Genomic DNA, 23,044 nt, shown 5'->3' with positions numbered 1-23,044 from the left:
GCTCTTTGCATCCTACGTCTAGCTCTGAGGCAGGCTGATCGTAGAGCTGCAATTTCGGCACTCCACCAGTGTTCCGGGCATCTGCCGTTTCTTGGCAGGGTTTTCCTCGGCATAGTGGCGTCGCACGCGCGTGATAGAACGGCTACCAGCGCATCCCCGCTTAGACTGTCGGTGTTGGCCTCCAGTTCCAGGGCCGCGGTGAAAGCTTCGCTATCGAAGCGATTGTGCAGGGATCTCCCGCCCTCGGATGCTGCACACCATAGTTGATCCTAAAGCGGATTGCTAAATGATCGCTATGGGTGTAGCCTTCGTCTACCCTCCATTCCATGCCTGGAACCAGACTCCGGCTGGCAAATGTTACGTCAATCCACGCCTCCACCCCGTTTATACGGAATGTACTAGCGGAGCCATTGTTAGCTAGCACAGTATCGAGTTTCGCAAGCGCCTCCATTAGCGCTTGGCCCCTGCTATTTGTACAGCGGCTGCCCCACTCCACTGCCCAAGCGTTAAAGTCTCCCGCTATAACTACCGGTTTCCGGCCCACTAGGTCTGACGAGAGCCTGTTGATCATCTGGTTGAACTGTTCTATGGGCCACCTTGGTGGAGCGTAGCAGCTGAAATAGAACACACCATTGATCTTGGCAATCGCAACACCCTCGGCGGAGGAGTGTATTACCTCTTGAACCGAGAACCGTCTCGTTGTACATCATTCCAGGCCCGTCCGATATCCAATTGCCGTTGCCGGCAGGGATGTTGTACGGGTCGGATAGGAGGGAGACATCTGTCCTCGACTCCGAGACCGACTGCCACAACAGCTGTTGGGCTGCTGCACAATGGTTAAGATTTAGCTGTGTAACGTTCACGGCTTATTTGCCTCACCGAATGGACACGACGGTCCGCCCATAGCATGATTACAGGCTTGCTTCTTAGCGGTGCAGATAAGGCGTTTGTGCGCCTTAGTGTAGCCCCGATCCTTATGCCCCTCCTCGCCGCAGCGACGACATAGTAAGGCAGCAAGGCACCGATAGCACCTGTCCACTGAAGGTGGCTGGGGTATGCTAATTGGGCATACCGACCAGCCGATCTTCAGTTTACCTTTCACGGTAACCTTTTTGGCATCTGTCTTCAGTAGCCTGAGGTAGGCTACTTGGGTGCCGTAGGGTCCCCCTCTCAAGCACACATAGGCCCGCTCGATTGTTACGTCGCATTGCTCCTTGACGGCTGCGACGACATCTACTGCGGTCTTGAACTCATCCAGATGCTTGCACTGGAGTCATTTCCGCCCCTAACGGCCTGATCTGTGCGCCTTCACCCAGGACCTCTTGGGCCAAGGCCTTATACACTGCACTAGATTGTGCGCCTCGCTTCAGCACCAGAAGCATTTCGCCTGCGTTGGTGCGTCTCACGCTGTGCACGTCTTGCCCGAGGGCCGAGAGGCTTTCGACCGCCCTCATCGACTTTAGGACGTCGGCATATTTGTCCTTGTTGGTTTTTAACCACAATGCCTCGCCTCTGTCCTTGGCCTTCTTCGCGAGCCGTGGTACATCCAGTGTCGGTGCCGGTTTCTTCCTGGTAACCAGCGTCAAGGGGTTTACGCCCCCCTGTCCCGGTTGCGCCGAGTTGCTGATACCTTCACTCTGCCCAACGGGGTCATTCTCGCCCCCGTTTACCTCGACCAAACGGCGTTTGGCCTTGACGGTTGCACGCCGTGTGGTGTTGGTTTTTCCACCCTCGCCCGGTGACTTCTTAGGGCGCTTCACGTTCGACGCCGTCTTGCGCTTGCCCTTGCCCTTCGAAGGGAACTCAGCCGCCGCTTCGAGTGACATGGCTGCTCCATAGAAGGGGAAGGCCCCTGTCTGGGTACCTATGTCGACCTTCTCTCTTACCTCCCTCTTGGAGGCCGCTGTCTGGGTTCCTCTGTCGGACTTCTCCCGACATTCCACCCTCTTGGCGTAAGCCTGCTGTTCCTGTCTTGCGACACGAACAGCCTTCCGGAGCATCAGCAGGCTCTGTTTCAGCTCCTTGCTGATATTTTGTTTCGCGCTAGTGAACTCGATTATTGCATCGAGCTGCTCCACCGCTTTGCGCATCGCGGATAGTGGCCCGTCCAGCGCTGGGGGTCATCGCTGAAAGAATTCGGATTGTTCATGGAAGGACTGGTCGCAGGTGCCAGTGAAATAACAACACTAGTGCAACCGAAAGTGAACGCGTCAAAATACAAAAAAGGGAAGCAACGAGAACAGGGACATCTTCACACCCACGCCGAAACGGAAGATTTGACGAAGGATAGCGTTGAGAGGTAACCCTGTCCGATATGTGGAAAATGGACCATAGGGTGCGGAACTGCGAGGAATTTCAGCAAATGAACATCGAGCAAAGGCTAAAGGCCACAGAAAAGCAGGAGCTGTGCGAAGTTTGCTTATTCGATCACGGTCATTGGAAGTGTCGGTCAAGGTTCCGATGCAACGTAGGTAGCTATCGCTAGAAAGTCGAGTTGGTGAGCCTGGAGACCCGATCGCAGTACGAAGTGTTTTGGGGTGGGCGGTGTACGGTTCAAACGACACATAAGCGAAAGCCCAGCATTTCTTCAACCACCACAAGTGCGATTGCGAAGTCGACAAGGAGTTGAATGAAATGATTCGCCAAAGATTCGTTTCTGGAGGATGTCGGATCTGTTTCGGGGTTGCCGCAGAAGTGAGAAGAGCACGTGACATACTAAAGGCAACAACGCGTAAATGGAAAATTCGAGACCGGCCTGCTCTGGAAAATCGATGACGTGTGCTTTCCCGACAGCAAACTTACAGCGTTCCGAAGAATGAAGGCTTTGGAGAGGAAGCTTGCAAAGGATCCGGACCATAAGGAAAATGTCCTTCAGTAAATCAAGGAATACGTGCGGAAACACTATGCGCACAAAGCATCGGAGGAAGAACTCGCCGGAGCCGGTCCAGTAAAAGTATGGTATCTTCAGCTAAACGTGGTATCTCATCCCCGGAAACCAAAGAAGAAACGACTCGCTCGGGATGCTGCTGTCGATGGAGTTTCACTGAACTCTCGGTTGTTGAAGGGTCCAGACTTACCTACGTCACTTCTTTCAGTTATTTGCAAATTTTATGAACGGCGCGTCGCATTTGGAGGTGATATACGGGAGATGTTTCATCAAATAAGAATCAGATCGGTGGACAAATGCCTTAGCCGTCTTTACGGAATGTGCTAGCGGAACCTTCGTTGCACAGTCTTACATCCAGCTTCGCCAGGGCTTCCAACAAGCGGTAACCTCTTGCGTTGGTCAGTCTGCTACCCCACTCCACGGCCCAAGCGTTAAAATCTTATACAACAACCGGCGCTCAACTAACGAGTCGGTTATTGCGTCCAGCATCCGATTTTGTATTGCTCTGGTGCCCATTGTGGGGAAGCATAACAGCTACATACGAATATGCCTTTGGTCCTGACAATCACGTAGTCTTCACGTGTGATATCCACCACTTCTTGGACATGGCAATCACCAATAACTTGGATTGCCGCCATCCCTGCACTATCCATCACCCAGCTACCGTTATCGGGAGAAACACGATACGGCTCTGCAATAATTGCAATGTCGCACTTCGAGATTAAGCTTGGTTACCTCCATCATCTTTGGCCTGCCTTCGCCTTTTTGTACTCTGTGCATGAGAAGCCTCCCGTCATGTGGTCCTTCCCGCCTTCATTTGTGCAGAGCAAGTACTTCGTTTGCTTTGTGCAGTCTCTAGCAATGTATCCCTTCTCCCCACACTTTCTGCACAGATCAGATCTGTCCTGGCCTCTACAGTTTCTTGTCTGATAGCCGAAACCAAGGCACCCGAAAAACCTCTCCGATTGTTTAGTGGCTCTAGGGATAAATCGTAACGAGCACTCCGACTATCCGACTTTGATTTTACCGGTCGACATAAGCTGGTTGGCGATAAGCGTATCGCTGCTATATGTACGCCTTCACCAACCTGGTTGACATCTGCTCTTTTTCCAGGTTACACTGATCTCCGTCCACCGCTTCCTGAACTAAAGCTCTCACGTCCGCTTCTCCTTCCACCGCTTCCGCTACGAGATCCCGACCAATGAAGCTCTTGACCAATGAAGCTTTCTTCCCCGAGCTCTTGACCAATGAAGCTTTCTTCAGCTCGAACAGCATCTCGTCTTTCTGAGTGCGTCTGGTTCTTATTGCGTTCTCCCCCAGCTCCTTCAGCTTGGAATCCTCTCTCACCTTTTTGAGGATCACAGCGTATTTCACGCCGTCGTTTGCTTTGACGACTAGACCGTCTTCCTGTTTTCCCTCCCCTATTCCACGGTTCGCCATTAGCTCTGCATTTGTCGGTTGCATCGCTGTCTTTCAACGACCTTGTTGGGTTTCTTCAGTTTTGCTTCCTCCCCTGGTGTTTTCCTTACTCTTTTCACAGAACGAGAATACCGGTCACCCTTCGGCGTCTCAGAGGCTTCTGCTTTCACTATCTCCGTGGTCTTCAATTATCTCCAGTAACGCCATCTATTCGCATTCTGCGGCTGCTCCGGCAGATTTGATGCTAATCACTAGATCCCTGATCTGTCCGTTCCCTTGCTTTTCACGAATTCGTAGATCTTTTTTCTATTTTTTGCCTCAGCTTCGTCACTTTAGGCAACCCAGACTGCGGGTAATTCTTGATTTCGGCGTGCGCGCTTGAAACCCTAGCTTCCCTTGGCGTTCTATTGCTTTTTCGCCGCTCCTCCCTGGCTACTCTCGCTGCTGTTTGCAGTTGCGGTTGCATTTGGTCGTTTTGCTGGATCGGTGATCACCTTTGGCGAACGGGTTCACCACACTTGCTCCGTTAGAATTATTTTATATTTGCTGTTTTTGTCTTCCATGTTTTTGGGTCCCAACTTCAAACCGCAGTCTACGCCGGCAATAAGTAGTCACCTCTACATGATCCCATGGTAACCTAGTCAAAAACGTTTAACTGAACCTACTTCCACCGGTTATGGTGCCGGGTTTCGAACGTAGTTGGAGATCTACCAAAGTTTTTTTGACGAGACGGGGGGCAGCCAGTACCATTCGCCCACACGCCGTTTTGGAGAGGTGTCACTCACTCTTACTCCAAATTGGTCAACTCTATCAAGATTATGAATTTTTGAAGAAACAAATTCTGCTGAACTCCCAACCCGGGCAGTTAGTTGTTAAAACAACCATACAAATGTATTGGAAATACAATTTTACGTTACCCTTAATTCGCTGTGAAAGGACTTTCTTTGCGAGTAATAACAAAACAAGTGTGATTCACATTTTACATATTTCTCATCGTAGAATAAACACTTCTTGGCGTTTCACATACATAATAAAACTTATGGTACACGCCGTAGCACACCCTGCTTTGAGAAACGGTATATGATAACGAAAATGTATCTGTATGGTCACAAATTCTAACTAAATCGGATAAGCTACCTCAAGTCTTAACGAACTTCATCTGGTAAAGCCCTTCCAACACCTCACTTATTACGCACTAACGTAACAACCCTTAAACGCCCATCTTTTTCTTCAAATCCTCATCCTGTGCGGACATTGCGGTCAGCTTTTTTCCTATTCGTTCGTGGATCTCCAAATACTTTGCCACGCAGCGATCCAGGCAGACCGATTCGCCTTTGCCTGAAAAATGAAAAGAGCAACTCAATTCATAATAATAGATCGAAACTAAACAAGTAATGACGATTCGGTACCAAGCTCAGCATCGGCATACTTTGGCGGGATGCATTTTTTGTGACAAGCCTGTGTCATCCGGGTGTACAAATCGGACATCATCTCTATTTCCATCTCTTGCATCAGCTGCAGTTTCGCCTGTTGGGCGGCATCTAGCTGTGCGGTATTCATTTTGCTGTATCGATTATTTTCACCGAAATTGTTCTTAAATTTACTTTCAATAAAAGATATTTCCTGTGCAACTGAATCGCAAGGAAATGCAGTAGTCTTATCACTAAGTTTAGTATCGTCGGGGAAATTCTACGGAATATTCGCCTTCGTTGGATTTCCTCATGCGTTCACGTATTTTCATATTCTCATAGCGATTTTTATCGACGGATCGTTTTGAATAGACAAAACCAGCAATCCCCAGTACCGTGATAATTCCCCTAGGGCGATAAGTAACAGATATTGATTATTGGACTCTGGCACTGGCTAAATCAAGCACTTACCAGCCGATTCCTATTTTTCCTAAACGTCCTATTTGCATAATCGTTTCCAAATCAAGAAATAAAACTACTAAATCACGTTTTTGTGCTCGATTTTTAGACAGAACAGCTTGGAGCCTCTTACGAAACAGTTCTCCACCACACTGAAATATTTCTGTTGACAGCTCTCAAATGGCGTTATGAGTTGTGTGAATACAGTGTTACTGGTGTTACCACTTTAGCCAAAGACGCTGAATCCCTCTGGTATAAAGACTTCTACCGTCTGTATCGTTTATTTACTCTAGCTAGAGGTTCAGTATGTTGAGACAAATCTCCTTCAAAATATCTGAAAGTATTTCTAAAGTGATCTTAATAAAAAAAGAAAACTGCAAAAGTTATAAAAAGAAAACCATTTTTAAGAAACACCTTAATTTTTTTTGGTAAAATGAAAACTACACGACATAGAGTTCCTGTGTGTTTATTTAATTTTATTGTCTTCAATTTTCTGGAAGACAGCGAAACTATCTCGAACCATTAAAAAGTAATGGTAATTAAAAAAGTATTTTTATTTGATTTTAATAAATTTAGATCCATCCTACCCACTATTTAAAATAATAGAAAAGGCTTGTAAGGTGCAAAATTTTATCATGAAAATGAAACGATATTTTTTATATTGTTTACTGTGAAAGTAATTTAATATATTATAAATGGTCAATACATGAAAACCCAAATTTTTAATATAACTTTTTCAGTTTTAATTTTTTTCCAATCTTTAGATGTTTTTCAGGTTTAAAGGATGAACATTTTCTTCTAACACATCAAACTCTAACTTATTTTCTTTTAAAGATATAAGTACTTAATATATCGAAAGTAGATTGTTTTTAATCAATTTTATGAAATTCAAAAATATATCATTTTCGCCATTTTTGCTCAATTATAACTTTAATAACGACCTTATTTGTCAGTTTAAAAAGTTTTGTTTACCCAAAAAATGATATTATTTCAAAAAACCCCATTTTTGGTGAAAAAGTTCTCATAGCTTTTCAGCCAAAATAGTTAGATATGTGGCGATAAGAAACAAATTCTTCGCTTTAAAACAATCTTAAAGTTGTCTGAAAACTACTTCAGTTTTAAATCAATACTGCAAAAGTCGAGGCACAATCACTAAATCTTCAATACCACGCAGTGCCAAAAGTCTTACATAATTAGTTAATTTACGTACCATAACGTACATTAAGTACCGCAAAGGTTTAAAAAAGTACGCGTCCAATTCTTTGTAAGTACCTCATTCAGTACAACATAAGTATTTTTAAATACTTTTATTACTTACTTTAATTATATTCAAAATACGTTAGTATTTTCAAGACGACGCACTCAAACCTGCTAGTGCTTGTCCCTCGGCAAAAGTTATTTGCCAAAATCAGTTTTTCCAAGAAACATTACACTTACCACAATAAATGTTGGTCGCAGTGGTCCGTCTCCAACAAAAAAAGGAAAAACTAAGAAACACCCTAACCTTTGATTTTAAATTTGTTGTAAAATGAAAAGTAACTGTTGTTTTAACAAAAACAAGGAACTTACAAACTACGATAACTTCTCCAAAGACTTCATAACTCTAAGGGCCGATTTCTTCACCCTCGCTTAGCTTTTAAACCAGATTCACCAGTACATTTAAACCTGGCTTAAGCGTTAAGCGAGGATGAAGAAATCTGGCCTAAATTGTTTAGTTTTAGTAAAATCTCAAAATTCCTGCTAAATTTGCATTCTGGACCACTGTGTAATGAGTATATTGATCCCAATGATGGGTGAAAAACCCTTTAAGAATAATTTCAAGCGAGTTAATCTATAAACTATGGATCGTAGCGGAACCGGCAAATCATCGGCTCGTGGCGGAACCCATGTCGGTATCGGAACATTGCGGCAATACTCAGTTTAAACTACTGATGATGTTGCAAATATTCGCCAGTTCCCCTTTAAACAGCAAACATATTCTAACCATAGACAGGTTTTATTTAGTTTTGTGGCTTTAGAATTAGATCCCAGATTGGTATGCTTTTATGAGAGGGAGTAAATGTGAAATGGATCTTTCATGCATTTTTTTAAATTCAGAAATAATTCTATTTTCAGTATTTTTCATTCTGGGGTGATTTTCATCGTAGGATATTTTTTCGTTGTTGGGAACAGGACAAAGCGCAAAAGTGTCATTTCGATCGAACTGAGCGCGAAAAAGTAACGCAATTGACATATCTGACATTTAAAATCCGTAGAAAGAAATCTCGCATTTTATACTACCGATTGACAAAATTAATAACAGTCGTAATTCGCTGGTTAGTCACTCTTTAAATGAACCGCTTTTTAAAAAACATTTCTGAAAGCCAAAATATCATGTCAAATTCACTTTGACAATCTGTTTATAAATCTTTTACACCTCTAACGTCTTCTCTGGAGAGTTTTTGACATTTTTCAGTCGATCCAACTAACGAATCAAATTCGATAGTTGGACGGAGGACAAGCGAATCACGACTGTAGTGTTACTTTTCCGACCCCCAGCTAGACCGGAATGACACCTGCTGCGATCATTGTTTACAGTTGTCGATAAGCTGTTCTTTAGAAAAACTGCAAACAGCTGAACAGCAAGAGACAACAAACAGCGCAACTAGTGTCAGAGTAAAAAAAACACTGTGTTACTTTCTGAGACCCATTCAGTTTTTGTCAAGTATCTGCTACGCCGCCATGATTTCAATGCCAAGATCTAGAACGTCGCGTTAAGGTTGATCCACAATAAACATAATCGATTTCATTCGACACAACATTGTGATGATCGAGGTCGTTTAATTTGTTGGTATCATGGTGAAAAGTATTTGTTATTCACCGACATGTCCAAAACAACACTATTCTTCCTATTCGCGGTCATATATTTTCACTTTTTAACAAATATCTAAAGATCGAGTCATGCCGTACCGTGTCTGACTAGTGCCGAGTGAGCTTCTAGCAGAACGAGCAGAACAATCTGAACTGTCAGTGGGGCCCATAATTGATTGTTGCGCTACCATTTGACTCAATGCGTTGAACAAAGATGGCAGACACTGCCCTAACCAACGGCTTCAAATGGGTAGGGTGATAATAGAAACATGGCGCAAATAGGCTCATCACCCTACGTGGTTTTTGTCGATTGATTCAATCTGCCAGTAGCCAGCGCGTTTTAAAAACTAAATCAGGACGTTGAAGAATACCATAATTCCAGCCCGCATTTAATGGACGAACGAAGGATCCAGTACCTGAGTTATCGACAAGTCATGCAATGTTCCAAGCGTAAGTGTTTTAGATACAAAGAAAGAAACAAAATAAAATAATATTTTTTCTACGAAAGTTGTATTTTGAAAACTTTTCAGTGGATGTAAGGTACACCGGTTTGAACAATTTTAAACTGTCGACTGATGTTGCGTCGATAGACGCCCATGTTGAACTGTCATAAACTTGGAATAAAAAGGGTTTTACGACCAACCTAGTCAACGTATAAACTATGAATGTGTATTTCTCTCTCTCTCTCTCTCTCTCTCTCTCTCTCTCTCTCTCTATATATATATATATATATATATATATATATATATATATATATATATATATATATATATATATATATATATATATATATATATATATATATATATATATATATATATATATATATATATATATATATATATATATATATATATATATATATATATATATATATATATATATATATATATATATATATATATATATATATATATATATATATATATATATATATATATATATATATATATATATATATATATATATATATATATATATATATATATATATATATATATATATATATATATATATATATATATATATATATATATATATATATATATATATATATATATATATATATATATATATATATATATATATATATATATATATATATATATATATATATATATATATATATATATATATATATATATATATATATATATATATATATATATATATATATATATATATATATATATATATATATATATATATATATATATATATATATGCTTCGTCGTGTTGCTTCGTCGTTCTTTGCTTCAACACTCCTCTTCAAGCACGATCTATTGCAAACCAATTTATTTTCTCAGAAGATCCAACTTATTCCTTGTTAAAGGTTTGGTTAATGCATCAGCCAACATGAATTGAGTGGGACAGTATTGTACATTTAGAACACCTGAGCTAATTAAATCTCGAACTAGATTATACCAACGACACGACTAGACACTTGCATTCCGAAACTGTATCGCAAATCTGACTACCCCTCAGTAACTCAGGTAACTGGTACTGTCAAATATGATATTTGGATGGAAAATATATGAAAGCTGCAACACTGAATAATCTGTTGTTATTTTTTCCAAATAACCTTCCGTTGCAACCCCTGGTTACGCTGTTATTTATTTACAAAATCGTTATCAGTTAAAAAAAAATCAGATAAATATTTTGTGTAGTGTATAGAGTAATAATTATAATAAGTAATTATTCATCATTTGATTGGGCTTCCAATTCTTGTTTCTGGATACTCAAGCACAGGTTTGGCATTTTATGCTACAATATTTGGATACGTGCGAAGCTAGTGGATTAGACCTCGCCGAATGTCTGTCGATGTTTTTTTAACTGGACTTTTCAACTCTTGGCCGAGATTACAGTTCCGAAGGGTTGAGCCACTCGACTATACTACTCGATTGGAAAATAACATTACTTCGAAGAACGCCATTCCGACCACCCAGAAGATGATATTTCGATTCAAGACAAAGGATAGATTGGGGTTAAAACAAACTACAGAGCTTTTGCTTATACGGATTCTAACCTGCAGGTAGCTTTATTGGGTCACAGAGCTACTACATCGTTTCCCAAATCTCGTGGTTGGCGTGTTAACCCGTGAGGCAGTCCTTCTGGAGTGGTATAACAACAGAACAGATAATCAGCTATCTGAAACAGCACGCGCATCTCACGGTAAGTAAAAAGTTTCGTGCAATTTAAATTTGTTATGACCTCTTGTTAACATTAAAGATGCTGAACACGAAACATACCGTCAATACCAAGTCAGCCCTACCACCGACGGTTGTCGATCAGATCAAATGATGGGAAAACGAACGCAATCGATTCAGAACGAACGCACCCGCACCATGGTCGTCACCAAGAACGGCCACAACGATGTCAAATGGTTCTAAGAGCGATACTCAAAGGGTGGAACCCAACCCCTGGCTGCCGGAACTAGCAGCCAGGGGTGGGGATTTTTTTTCTAACAGGGAAAAGCTATGTCGCATTTGGTTTGCTTTAATAAAATTGTAGAACTAGGGGAGATCTAACACAGATGTTTTGATTAACTGCATTATCTCATCTCTTAGATACGAAGTTATCCTTCGAATGACAGTTGGAAGCTTTTTAGGTTTTTAAATCAGGCTATTTTCTTAACTCCTAAAGAAATTAGGTTTGAAGCGTGATGCAACTAACGTATTTGTGATTGGTTCTCTCAATATTAAAAATCAAGAAAAAAATAGTTTGAACACGTTATTTTTTATTCAGCAAGAGTTGTTTTTGTAGTGTTGTGGCCACATTACTAATTCAAAGGCAACCATCAGTAAGTGGAAGTTTAAAAGCTATAATGGGCGATCGGGCAGATTCAGCAAAAAGCGATTCCATCGGAAGCTTTCAAAAAGTAGCAAATCTATAGAAAAGCATTCTAAAGAAGTTACCGCCCTGCAGCAAGCATTCCGCGGACTGGACATTGCCAAAGCAAATTGACACACCGGTTTCTAACACCGATTTTAACGCGCATAGCCCGTCCTTATAGCACAAGAACATGGATTTTTAGTAGCTGTATATTGTATTATTGAATGTAACAATCTGTATTTCTGTTCCAAGTGAAACATTGAAACTCTAGATAACGTAGTTTTTGTAGCATTATTCCAACCAATCGTTAAAAGCAGTGAACACTAGAAATGCTCGGATACGACATCCCCGTGTGGTTTCTGAATGAGCAGAAAGCTATTTTTACCAAAATTGCATACATCTTTGAGAAATATATCTGTTCGTTATACGGGCAGCAATTTGCGTGCACGGTTATTTAGATTAAACCGTTGTGCAATGATATAATTTTAATTTGTGATCCGTAATTTTCACGGATGAACTGAAGGTTGTGTTGCAAGGCTCATATCGATGCAAACAGTCAACGACGATGCGATCTGAAGCCTGATCTGGTTGCCGAACGGGGTGGCTCCAGGAGCGGGTCTTGGAACGTCGTGGCGATTTAATATAATCACGAGTAACCGAACTTTCGCGAGTTGTCTTCCTCAGTTTGTTGAATTGGGTACGGCGTTCGCGGTCATGTTCATGGCTTCGGCTGTAACTCTTGGAACGAATTCGGAGCTTATGAGAGCGCGAACGTGAACTGTGGCTCCGAGATCTCTTGCTTCCTCCCTCCGCACTCGTAGCGTCTGTCGTCCGGATGGAAGTTGCCACGACATCATTTGCCATGCGGTGGTTCGCCACCACAGCGAAAACCGGTAGACAGTTCGACACAAGCAAAACGGCCGCAGACTGTTTTTCCATCAAGACCACGCGCCGAATCCTCTGCATCACAGGCATCTACAAATGCAAACCCGGATGGATTGCAAGCGAATCTCAATCTTCTTCTTGCTGGCGTTCTTGCCTAGCTCTCCAACCTAAAAATAAACAAAGTGTTGTGAGGATGTGATACATTTTTCACTACACTTCACGTTTTAGACACTTTTCAGGCCTTCAGGCTTCGAAAGAAGCAAATTTTGCCGAAATAAAAAAAAAGTTCGCTTTCGACTCTTGCGACAAACGAAACAGTATGTTTTCTTTCCTAGCTGTTGCGGACTTTGGTTGCTAGGGTATGCAAATAAACATTGAGAAAAAACGAGGCAGTGTTGCGCGAGAAATTTATATTTCATCATTACCGAGGGGTCGCTCAATGTACTGGTAACTGGTGAGATATTTCTTGGACACTTTTTTTTTGGAATTTTCCATGAAGTTTCAGGTCGTGTCGTTGATTATACCGTGTGTCGATGTGTTTGGTGAGCCGAGTATCGCTTTTGTTGTGCAGCATGCTGATGCAACTCTGGTTGTCCTCGTGGATCACTACAGGCTGTCGAATATCCTCGCCAAAGTCACGCATCAGCTTGGATAGCCATAGGTACTCCTTGGTTGCTTCTGCTAGTGCGACGAACTCCGCTTCAGTCGATGAGAGAGTCACACACGATTGTTTTCTCGAAGTCCAGCAAATCGGTCCAATACCTAGCTTGAATAAAAATCTCGGATTAGATTTTCTATCCGAACAATCACCCGCCCAGTCGGCGTCAGCATATCCTTCTAGAGGACCTGGTCCTCCGAGACACAGCCTAAGCTGCGCGGTGCCCTTCAGATATCGTAGTGCTCGTTTCGCTTCAGTCCAGTCAGTCTCCGTTGGCTTGCTGACCTTTCGTCCGAGTATGGATGCGGTGATCGCTATGTCTGGTCTCGTACATACCGCTGTATACAGCAAAGCACCGACAAGACTTTGGTACTTTTCACTTTCTGGCATGATATCCTCCTCTTTTTGAAGTGTGCTGGGATAACCAGGGTCCATCGGCATTGGGGATGACTTTGCTTGCTGCAACCCGAACCGAGCTACGATCTTTTGTATATAATTTTCTTGAGACAGGAAAAATAATTCCTCCGCAGACCGTTCAACTTGGATGCCTAGGTAGTTTTTAACATCTCCAAGACAAGAAATTTTGAACGTCTGTTCAAGAAAATCATAGCATCGTTTGTATTCACCGTCGCCATCGGTGACTATCAGCATGTCTTCTACGTATAATAATATAAACGATGGTTTGCCATAATTGTTTCTTATAAAAAGACAACTATCAGCTTCGGCAGGCTTCTAGCCGAGCTTGAATAAGACATCGGTGATTGACTTGTTCCAGATCATACCAGCTTGCTTGAGACCATACAGACTCCTCTTCAAACTGCATACTTCATCAGAGTTTCCGCTTTCGTAGCCGGGGGGTTGTCGCATAAAAATAGTTTCACTGATTTCGCCATACAGGTAAGCTGTTTTAATATCAACATGCTTTACCTGTAAGTTCCGTCGACCCGCTACTGCCAGAAGTGCTCGAAACGTGGTATGTTTAGCCACTGGTGCGTATACTTCGTCATAGTACCATACTTCTGACTGAAGCCTTGAGCCAACAGACGCGCTTTACACCTTGAGATGTTTCTTTGAGTTCTTAATAATTTAGTGGTAGATTTACGATATCCTAGGTGTGGTGTTCTTGAAGTGAGGCGAATTCCTCGTCCATTGCGCGCTTCCAATGAACACGTTCAGAACCAGTCAGCGCCTCTTTAGCAGTCCGTGGTTCGTAGGTTTCCTGATTAACTATCTTGATAGTTTCTGAATATTTAAGCGGTGGTACCGAGGGGAACGACACCGTGATTTGTTGATGAAATAAACTTATAATTTAAAATTCTGATTAGATTTATAAAAATTGGTATTGGTTCAGGCAACTGGCATCCCTATCTCTTCATACAGAGTTTGACAATAGGCAACATCGTTTTTCCACCGATCGATGGGGATCAGTTTGACAACGTCAAAATCGCCTAAAATGTCATCAACAAACAATAGTAGCAGTAAACAAAAGAAAACAATGAACACCTTAACTTATTTGATGGAAACTAAAGTGCTTCTCGTTCGTATTTAGAATTAATTTCGTTACAAGCAAAGTTCTTATGTTGGCTACGAAAATATGACGTCACGTCATCCTCTTGTATTGGTTAGATCAAAATGGATTCGAATTTCCGACATTACTTGATAATAGTTTGGAATGGCCGAGGATAGTTTGAAATGTGTCATAAAAAATAAATTGAATTGCTCGAATTTCACGTTTTGACAGTTTCAGTGCTCCATAAAATCAAAACAAAACATTGCCAGCAGCATAACTACAGGAACAAATCAAAACGGAAACATAAATTTTGTTGCCAGGATAATTGAAAGCTTCGAAAATAGAGCATGCAGAGTTGCCAGTTACATCAAATTGATCGGAATTCGAGCAAAATCGGATTGAGATTAAATTTGTTGAATTTTTATTCAAATATTTTAGCAATACTCGATGGGATAGAAAATTGTATAAATTTTCTAAAATTTCCGAAAAAATGGAAATTCATGCAAAATCGAACGGAATATAACAATTATTCTGAAGTGACGTTCCCCTCGGGTGGTACACCTTTAGTTGTTCGTTTTGAAACTCGCATCGGGGTCACATATGGTTCAATCGTTGCGTTGCGGGGACATTCATTGTTGTTCTCTTCAGTGAGAGTCGTCATTAGGATCCTCATTCGTTTAAGTGTCGGATTTAACTTCTTCCTCGAACTGTGCTGGCTCATCGAGAACGTCCCTTACAACGAAAGGCAAAATACTATTTTGTGGTTTATCCAAATCATAAGAATAATCTTCGATACTTCCATTGACATCTAGGTTGCCTGATTGTTATAAACCGTGCATCTCTGCTGTTTACAATGCGATCAGTCGTTCTATCCAGGAAACGGTATGCCTTCTGATGTAGTGAATACCCCACGAAAATCATTTTCTCTGTCGTTGAATCAAGCTTAGATCGTTTTTGCTTTGGGATCCACACGTACGCTTCAGTTCCAAAAATCTGTAGATGACTTACATCAGCTTTGTCATTCCATAGCAAAGAAAGACGAACATAACTCATAAGCGTCGGTGCAACAACAAACAGCCGACCAAAACCGATTTAATCGTGGGTGAAATCGGGGGGAATTTTTTATGAGGCAGCTGATCAGCAGTAAATGAAAAACGCAGCAAATGTCTTACGGGTCACAGAGTAACAAAGAGTAACGCAAAGTAACACAGCGTGCTTTCCCACTGAAAACCCCATTTTTTCCAAATCATCTAATACGGGTCCAACCAAGGTGTTTAGAGTTATAAGGTGATTCGTCTTTGCCAGTAACTAGGTGAGGAGTGAGGTAAGCGTGCAGCAGACTGCGGGGAAGAAAAATGACAGCGAACAACTTTGTTTACCCACTGAAATCCAAGCAAACATATGGAGAGAACTAGTAAACAATGTTATTAGCTGTCGTTTCTAATACCAACATAGCTGATCGGCGTTTTTGAGGATCGTATCACCTGAGAATAAAAACTCCTTGGGTCCAACGGTGGAGTCTGTTTTATTGGAGGTCGTCCAACGTTGATCTAACGAAAATCTTTCATTGTGCAATTTTAAACATCAATTTATGAGAGAGAGTTTTGGGCATCAGTGCCCAGTCGGTAAAAGCGACAATCCCCCTTTGTGTTTTGAAATTGTAAGCGAGTTTGAAATATTTCCGAGGAAGGGAACGTCAATTTTTTGACAAAACAGCACCAACCCATCTGCGCGCAAGCGAAAAGTTCAATAAAAAAGAAGTAAAAGTTGGGTTTTGGGAAAAAATTGTGGAAATTCCCCCCAAACCAGGAAAATTTATGTGTTTAACAGTTATCAACTAAATCTGTGCGGGACGAAGTACAAAAAGAAACTTAAAGTTGGCCGAACATTATACCGTGTGTGCTGGGAAACGCCTTGCAGTTCAGAACGATGCCATCGAAAAAGAAAAAGTACAATGCGCGATTTCCGGCGGTAAGTGGATTGTGTCTGTGTCCCAACCAGATTTGAGTACACCATCAAATATTTTAGGGGTTGAAGAGTGTTATTTTGGTTGGAACGAAACTTTGAACAGAAAGAACATTCAATGAAATTTTACATGCATACCTGATGGATGTTTGTTTTGTTTTAGGGAAGAATAAAGAAGATTATGCAAACTGACGAAGAAGTCGGCAAAGTGGCGCAGGCGGTTCCCGTTATTATCTATATCCTTTTCAAAATACCGGACAAGCGAATGGGTGGACAGGTTCACATGGTAGTCATATTTGCTTTTTCTTTTCAGTAAATAGTTTGATATTTTCCTTAACTCTAAACAATACCTCGAACGCTTGAACTTTTCGTGGAGTCGTTGTTGACTAAAACACTCCGAATCACAAATGCTCGTAACGCGAAGACCTTATCGCCGTCGCACATGAAGCAGTGCATAATTTCCGAGAGTCGTTTCGATTTCCTGCGTGATCTGGTCAAAAACATCCCGGATATTGGTGTCAACGAGGAACAGCTATCCGGTTCCGAGGCTGGATACGGAAACGAGGCAGCTGTTTCTCCGGCGTCTACATCGACATCTTCCTCTTCGAATGGTGGTGGGGGTACAGGTCCTATAGCAACAGCGAATGCTTCGTCAAACGAGCCAGTTTCCACCAGCGTTCCGGTAAGTGGACATGTGCTACAGCGTTCCGAGTCGTATGCAGCAACCGGAAGCAGCTATGCTAGTGCTTTAGCAGCTCAAGCACAGCCGGCATCACAACCGCAAACCAACAGCTTGAAACGAACATTGAATCACACAAACAGTTTGAACTTCTACAAGGAAATCTCGCTGGATGATTCTAGCAGTAGTGCCGGTGTCAGTTACAGCCGAGAGCCACCTCCAAAGTTAACTAGACTACACTCGGCACCGGCAGCGCCAATCACTGCAACGAATACGATCCCTTTCAAGATCGATATTCTGCCAACGGTAGCTGCGTCTAGTGCCACTACAAAACAGCAGCTAGTATCAAAAGCAAGCAGCAGTACGGTGTCCAACAGCAGTAACAATTACAAGGTTTTTTTGTTTGTTTAAATTATACCTAACTGAATACTAATCAATACCCAAATTTTAGATCACCTACAAAATAGAACCCCTCACACCTGGTACCTCTGGAAGTGCTGCATCTGCCGTAGCCAAAACGTCAACGCGTGATCCTCCGGTCATCCAACTGGACTACTCCAAACTGCAGCTTCCGATGACGATGATGTCGTCCGAACCGCTGCAACCGCACTCTACGAAGCCATCCTCCCACACTCGCCAGCAGCAGCTACAGCCGACGATCAAGATTGACCTCAGCAATATTACCAACTTTAGTTCCAAGTCACATCAACCACAGTCACCGGCGGCGGCGCTAACAGCAGGAAGCGCCATAAGCTACAAACAAGTGCCTTTAACGCCAACTGCCAGCACACCGTCTACGCCACTGTCGGCGCTGAGCAGTGCTTCTTCGTCGGCATCATCTTTATCAAGCTGTGGTGGCAGCGGTAAAAGTCCGTACATCTTTCAACATTCTCCAGCGCTTGCACCATCATCATCATCAACATCAGCGTTGTCTTTATCTACACCTGCTCTCACTACCAGTTCCAGTGGCCCAGGTGCACCGTTCTATTCCGGTGTTTCCTCCACGATTCCCGGCATGGACGAAGACTATGACGATATTTAACTGCTTGTGCTTTGATGTAGTCAAGGAAGTACTTTGTTGTTTTTATTTTCGCAGTTGATCATTTTAATTTTTTCGTCACTTTTGTTGCATTTATCTACACTTGTATGTACAATGAATTATTTGTCTCTTTTTCTTCAGTAATATCTGGTAGATTAGCTGATTACATTGAAATTTGAAATCGTGTACAGAAATGCATCTCTGGTAAAGCGAAAATTGTTTCATCCTGGAACAAGCTTCTTCGTTCTAAGATAACGTGTGAATACAAACAATAGTGAATGTAAGACTATGATTTCTTCAGATTAGTTTTTTATTGAATTTCTGGCATTATTTAATGGTTCCTGCTAACGACAGTAGATGGTACAATGAGTATGAAGCTTGTCCAATGCCTTGCCTTGGTCATACTTTTGCACCAGACAAGACTATGCTTGTCCAGTGGACAATGTCCACACGCACTCGCGCGTTTGTGTTTTAAGTCATTTTGTACAACAACCTGAGTTGATATTGAGGAATAAATTTATATAGGTTAATACTTTCCTATCTATGTAAATCAACTACAACGGAAGTGTTGAGAAATTACCCGGACAACCTAACCACTTATAATAAAATTTTCGAATCAAGCGTCTGCTAGAGCTTTCGTCGGCAGAGAAACTCGTACAGAGGCGTATGAATGAGCTGATTGATTGTCAAAGGTTGGAGTGGTTTCTCATCCCACGCTCAATGTTACTCAGGATGTGGTTTAAGACATTGACACCAAAGGTGTGGCTCACGGCAGACTTCTTAACGAACCGAGTGGTCAACGGATCGTACTGGGTCATAGGATCACTAAGATGTGCAATGGGGTGCTGGGTGATATCTTTCCACGGTTAAATCTTCCCTGTATTCATGCATTATACGTACACCATAATACGCAAAATAAACAACAGTTGGCCTCTTTTACAACTGACAGTTATCGTCCGAAAGTCCAAGTGCGTCATTGGGTCCTTTTCTCATAGTCACGTCACCTAGTGACTAGAAAAAAAATTTCCTTCGAGTCACTGATGTAGTTTTTGTTTGAAGCGAAACTGAGTCAGTTTCTAACCCCAACTGGTGTCAAAATGTATGAACTGACAGCGGTTGGGGTTAGAACCTGACTCAGTTTCGGGTTCAAGCGAAATCGCCATGAGTAAATTGAATGTGAGACTACGGCCCATTAGTTTAGTCCGCTAGTAATTTTAGTACACGAGGTAACGAGCAGTGCCCCAGGAACTGATGCAAAAGTAGAGCAGCAAAATGCCCAAAACATATCACCAAGACACCGACTAGAACCCCAACAACCGCGAGATCAGAGGCTACGCAACGAACGCAAGCAGCAAAGCAAGCCCCCGTCAAAACCCGTCCGGAGAAATTCCGCCTCTTCTCCTGATCAGATCCTGGACCAACTACCAACGAAATCAAGGGCCGGAGGGGAAACGACGGTACTCGGCTGATGTCGCCAACGGGGATAACAGGCCCTATTCTCACAGTCACGTCACCTAGTGGCTAGAAGAAAAATTCCTTCTAGTCACTAAGTAACTGTGAGAATAGGGCCCAACATCAAATGATCAGAAGATCTGGGCATCCGCGTCGATGTACCATCCCAACGGATATCACTGAATACCGGCTGTTGCTTGCAGGATTGAGTACCCAGTCCAGCGTACCGTCATATTCCTGTGTAGAGCACTCATTCATCACCATGGAAGTTGCTTGAAACACTCAGCAAATTGTGTCGTTTTCGATTGAGAACCTAGAAACTAACCCAGGTTAGTTGCTTCGAACGTTTTTAATGAAACTGAGTTGGGTTCTAGCAAAACAACGCTGGTGTGAGCGAATCCGAAATATTTTTTAGGTTAGAGCCCAACCCGATTTTCAGTTCAGTGGCGCATAACCTAGGTTCGAAACTGGCTTAACACAAACGGTTTGACAGCAGTTAGCTCCGAAACTTAGTTAGTTTCTGCCTCAAGTGAAAATGACATTAGAAAGTGAACAATGGTGCTGGCTCACGAACAACGAACTGTACCATGTGTGTAATATTGAAAGAAAGGCTAGCTGACCCAAACATGAAAACCGAAGCAAAATGCGAGAAAAAGGAGATATTGTGCAGACTTACCGCTCAACCGTTGTGACATCTTCGCGCTCCTTTCCTGGACTCAGGGGTTTCAGTGTTCGACCAGAACACACAATCATCTGCCAGTTCCCAAACGATAATCATCTGCCACTTCCTAAACGATTCTGCTGCTATCATTTTCGCCGGTCTTGTAGTTCTATTCCAGTCGTCAAGTCTCCACATGATTGATTTTTGTTAACTCTTCCTGCTGACGACGAAAACGTTCCTCTTCCTGCACGTTGGGTACGTCTGCACTTCATCAATTCAAAAAACCTCTGTATCCAAAAGAACATGAAATTTGACGTATTCACAATAGAAATACGTCAGATTTCTGCTCGTTTGGATACATCAAACGCGTCTTGGCCGCACTCTAACTAGAGTGCTCTACTGACAACCCATCGCGGGTGGGGTGCGCTCACGCTGTCCTGTATTTATTGACTGCATGCTTCACACTCCCGTCTAACACCTCATTAATGCACTTATGATTACCCTTTACTCACTTTAAGCGTAACACAAGCCTACCCAGTGGCAATTTTTTGACATTGAAAATGTCATTCTAAAATCTAAAATAAAACGATGTCACGTTTTTGCGTCACTATTTTGAACGCTAATAACTTTGTTATTTATGAACGGGTTTCCCTATGGATATCACCAAACAATTCGGAATTAACTAAAATTATGTTTTATTGCTATAGTGTTTTTGTATTTCAATAGTACACTATTGAAAAACAAGCAAAAATGAACAGATCTCGAAAACGTGAAAACTCCCATACATCAGTCAATCTATCCCCGGCAGCGCCGTCAATAGGGAGCAGCTTAGTGATTCAAACGAACACGAAAAGTTATAAATATATGTGCCGTGTGCCTGTTTGAATCAGTTGTTGCTCTTTTGCTAGACAAATAACATCGTGCCAATAGCGTCTCGTACGACAGATTTGAGCACCCAGCACACTACGCTTCTATGAATGACGTCATCCTCGACTATTTAAAGAATATCATTTCTCGAGCGACATCATTCTCCCGTCGAAAGTCGGGCCGTAAAGAACAGCAGTAGCAATCATGCATGTTGACAATGCGCTGCGATGAGTTCTGCATTTGATCACTGCTACCGCTGGGGGTGATCCGATGTAAATAGCGCGCGGCTGAAAGAGTTGGCGAACCTCAGTTGAAGCTAATTGTTCTATTCTGCATGTTATTGTTAACCCATTCATGCCCATGTTGTTTGTGGACAACAACGTTTTTAAACAGCTATAACTTTTGATTGTGGCGAGAATTGCTCACAAAAACAAATAAGGCTCATTAATGTGATTATTGCCTTTAATTTGAGTATTAACAGTTGCAAGGATCAGCTCTAGAACTGAAGTTATTGCAATTAGTCTGATTGGTTTCCGATGAAGCAGTGCTGCCAGGGACAGTTTACGTTGACGACGGAAAAAGATTTTTTCATATATCTTTGTTATGGTGCAATATTATTGAAAACTGATAAAACTTATCAAATTAGACTGTCGTTGGCTACGTATTCCACGTAATTAGAATATTGTAATTATTCTAGGACAATTGTATTGAGCATTAGAAGGTAAAAATTGACCAGCTTCTAGCACTGCCATGGAAGCACCTATCTTTATGAAAATAGGCTTTTCAAGTTTGTTGACCCCACCGTTTTCAAGGAAAAATAGTTTTGCAACCCTGCATGCACTAGAAAAAAGTTGGGCATGAAAGGGTTAAATTAAAAGCCCTTTTAAGGGCTATAACAAACAATGAAGAACAAATTTGAATATTTACAATCATTGACAGCGATAATCCAATTGCGCAGTTTATATTCGTTATTTGCATACGCGCAAGCAATCTGAAATTCGCAACAATCTGTTATTTGTTTATATTTATCCTTCCGAAACAATACAAAAATGTGCAGCTACTTAAAGTACATTTCCAGACTGAAATTAGTGAAAACCTGTGATTTATTAAAAATAATCTTTCGTAAACATAATCCAAAATTCTGCAATGTTTCAGAAAATTGGAGGATGTGGCAACACTGCCAACTAGCGAAAGCCGTACCAAAAAGAATCCGCAAATTTTTGTTCGTTATTCTGCATGAACACGGAAACGAAAAACTACCTAAAATTGAGTTCTTTTGACTCAATCTCGTGGTATCGTGGGGGAACTTAAAATTAGGTAAACCGTGTTGAAGGTAGTTTCCATTTAACCACGGCAAAAATTACAACTCATTGATAGGTTTTTTATACTCAAATTTAAGTTGAATTTACCCAATTTTGAGTATACCCCAAACAACTCAAAAGTACCTTCCTCCACGGAAGACCTCGACTGAG

The 23,044-nt window shown here is 41.9% G+C and overlaps 3 protein-coding genes and 1 pseudogene across 3 annotated transcripts; 2 read left to right on the top strand and 2 right to left on the bottom strand.

Annotated features, from left to right (window-relative positions):
• Positions 1–5,277: 5,277 nt before the first annotated feature.
• On the bottom strand, positions 5,278–5,866 carry LOC131693650 (mitochondrial import inner membrane translocase subunit Tim10). The gene is made up of 2 exons (XM_058981654.1): positions 5,716–5,866; positions 5,278–5,644 (listed from the first exon to the last, which is right to left on the bottom strand). Exons 1-2 carry the CDS (start codon positions 5,864–5,866, stop codon positions 5,517–5,519), a joined length of 279 nt encoding a protein of 92 aa, XP_058837637.1. The 3' UTR covers positions 5,278–5,516.
• A 109-nt stretch (positions 5,867–5,975) lies between these two features.
• LOC131693651 (uncharacterized) lies at positions 5,976–6,344 on the bottom strand. Its single transcript, XM_058981655.1, has 2 exons — positions 6,187–6,344; positions 5,976–6,123 (listed from the first exon to the last, which is right to left on the bottom strand). The coding sequence occupies exons 1-2, from the start codon at positions 6,222–6,224 to the stop codon at positions 5,976–5,978; spliced, it is 186 nt and encodes a 61-aa protein (XP_058837638.1). The 5' UTR covers positions 6,225–6,344.
• Positions 6,345–10,743: 4,399 nt separating this feature from the next.
• Positions 10,744–11,489, top strand: LOC131687029 (general transcription factor IIH subunit 4-like; annotated as a pseudogene).
• Positions 11,490–16,610: 5,121 nt separating this feature from the next.
• Positions 16,611–19,124, top strand: LOC131693649 (uncharacterized protein DDB_G0271670). Its single transcript, XM_058981653.1, has 4 exons — positions 16,611–16,880; positions 17,038–17,110; positions 17,225–17,946; positions 18,005–19,124. The coding sequence occupies exons 1-4, from the start codon at positions 16,839–16,841 to the stop codon at positions 18,593–18,595; spliced, it is 1,428 nt and encodes a 475-aa protein (XP_058837636.1). The 5' UTR covers positions 16,611–16,838; the 3' UTR covers positions 18,596–19,124.
• Positions 19,125–23,044: the final 3,920 nt, after the last annotated feature.

Source organism: Topomyia yanbarensis, chromosome 3 (assembly GCF_030247195.1).
Source record: "Topomyia yanbarensis strain Yona2022 chromosome 3, ASM3024719v1, whole genome shotgun sequence".
In the NCBI taxonomy this organism is placed as follows: Eukaryota; Metazoa; Arthropoda; class Insecta; order Diptera; family Culicidae; genus Topomyia; species Topomyia yanbarensis.
The sequence above is the reverse complement of the archived record's forward strand: the minus strand, read 5'-3'. Positions and strand labels throughout refer to the sequence as shown.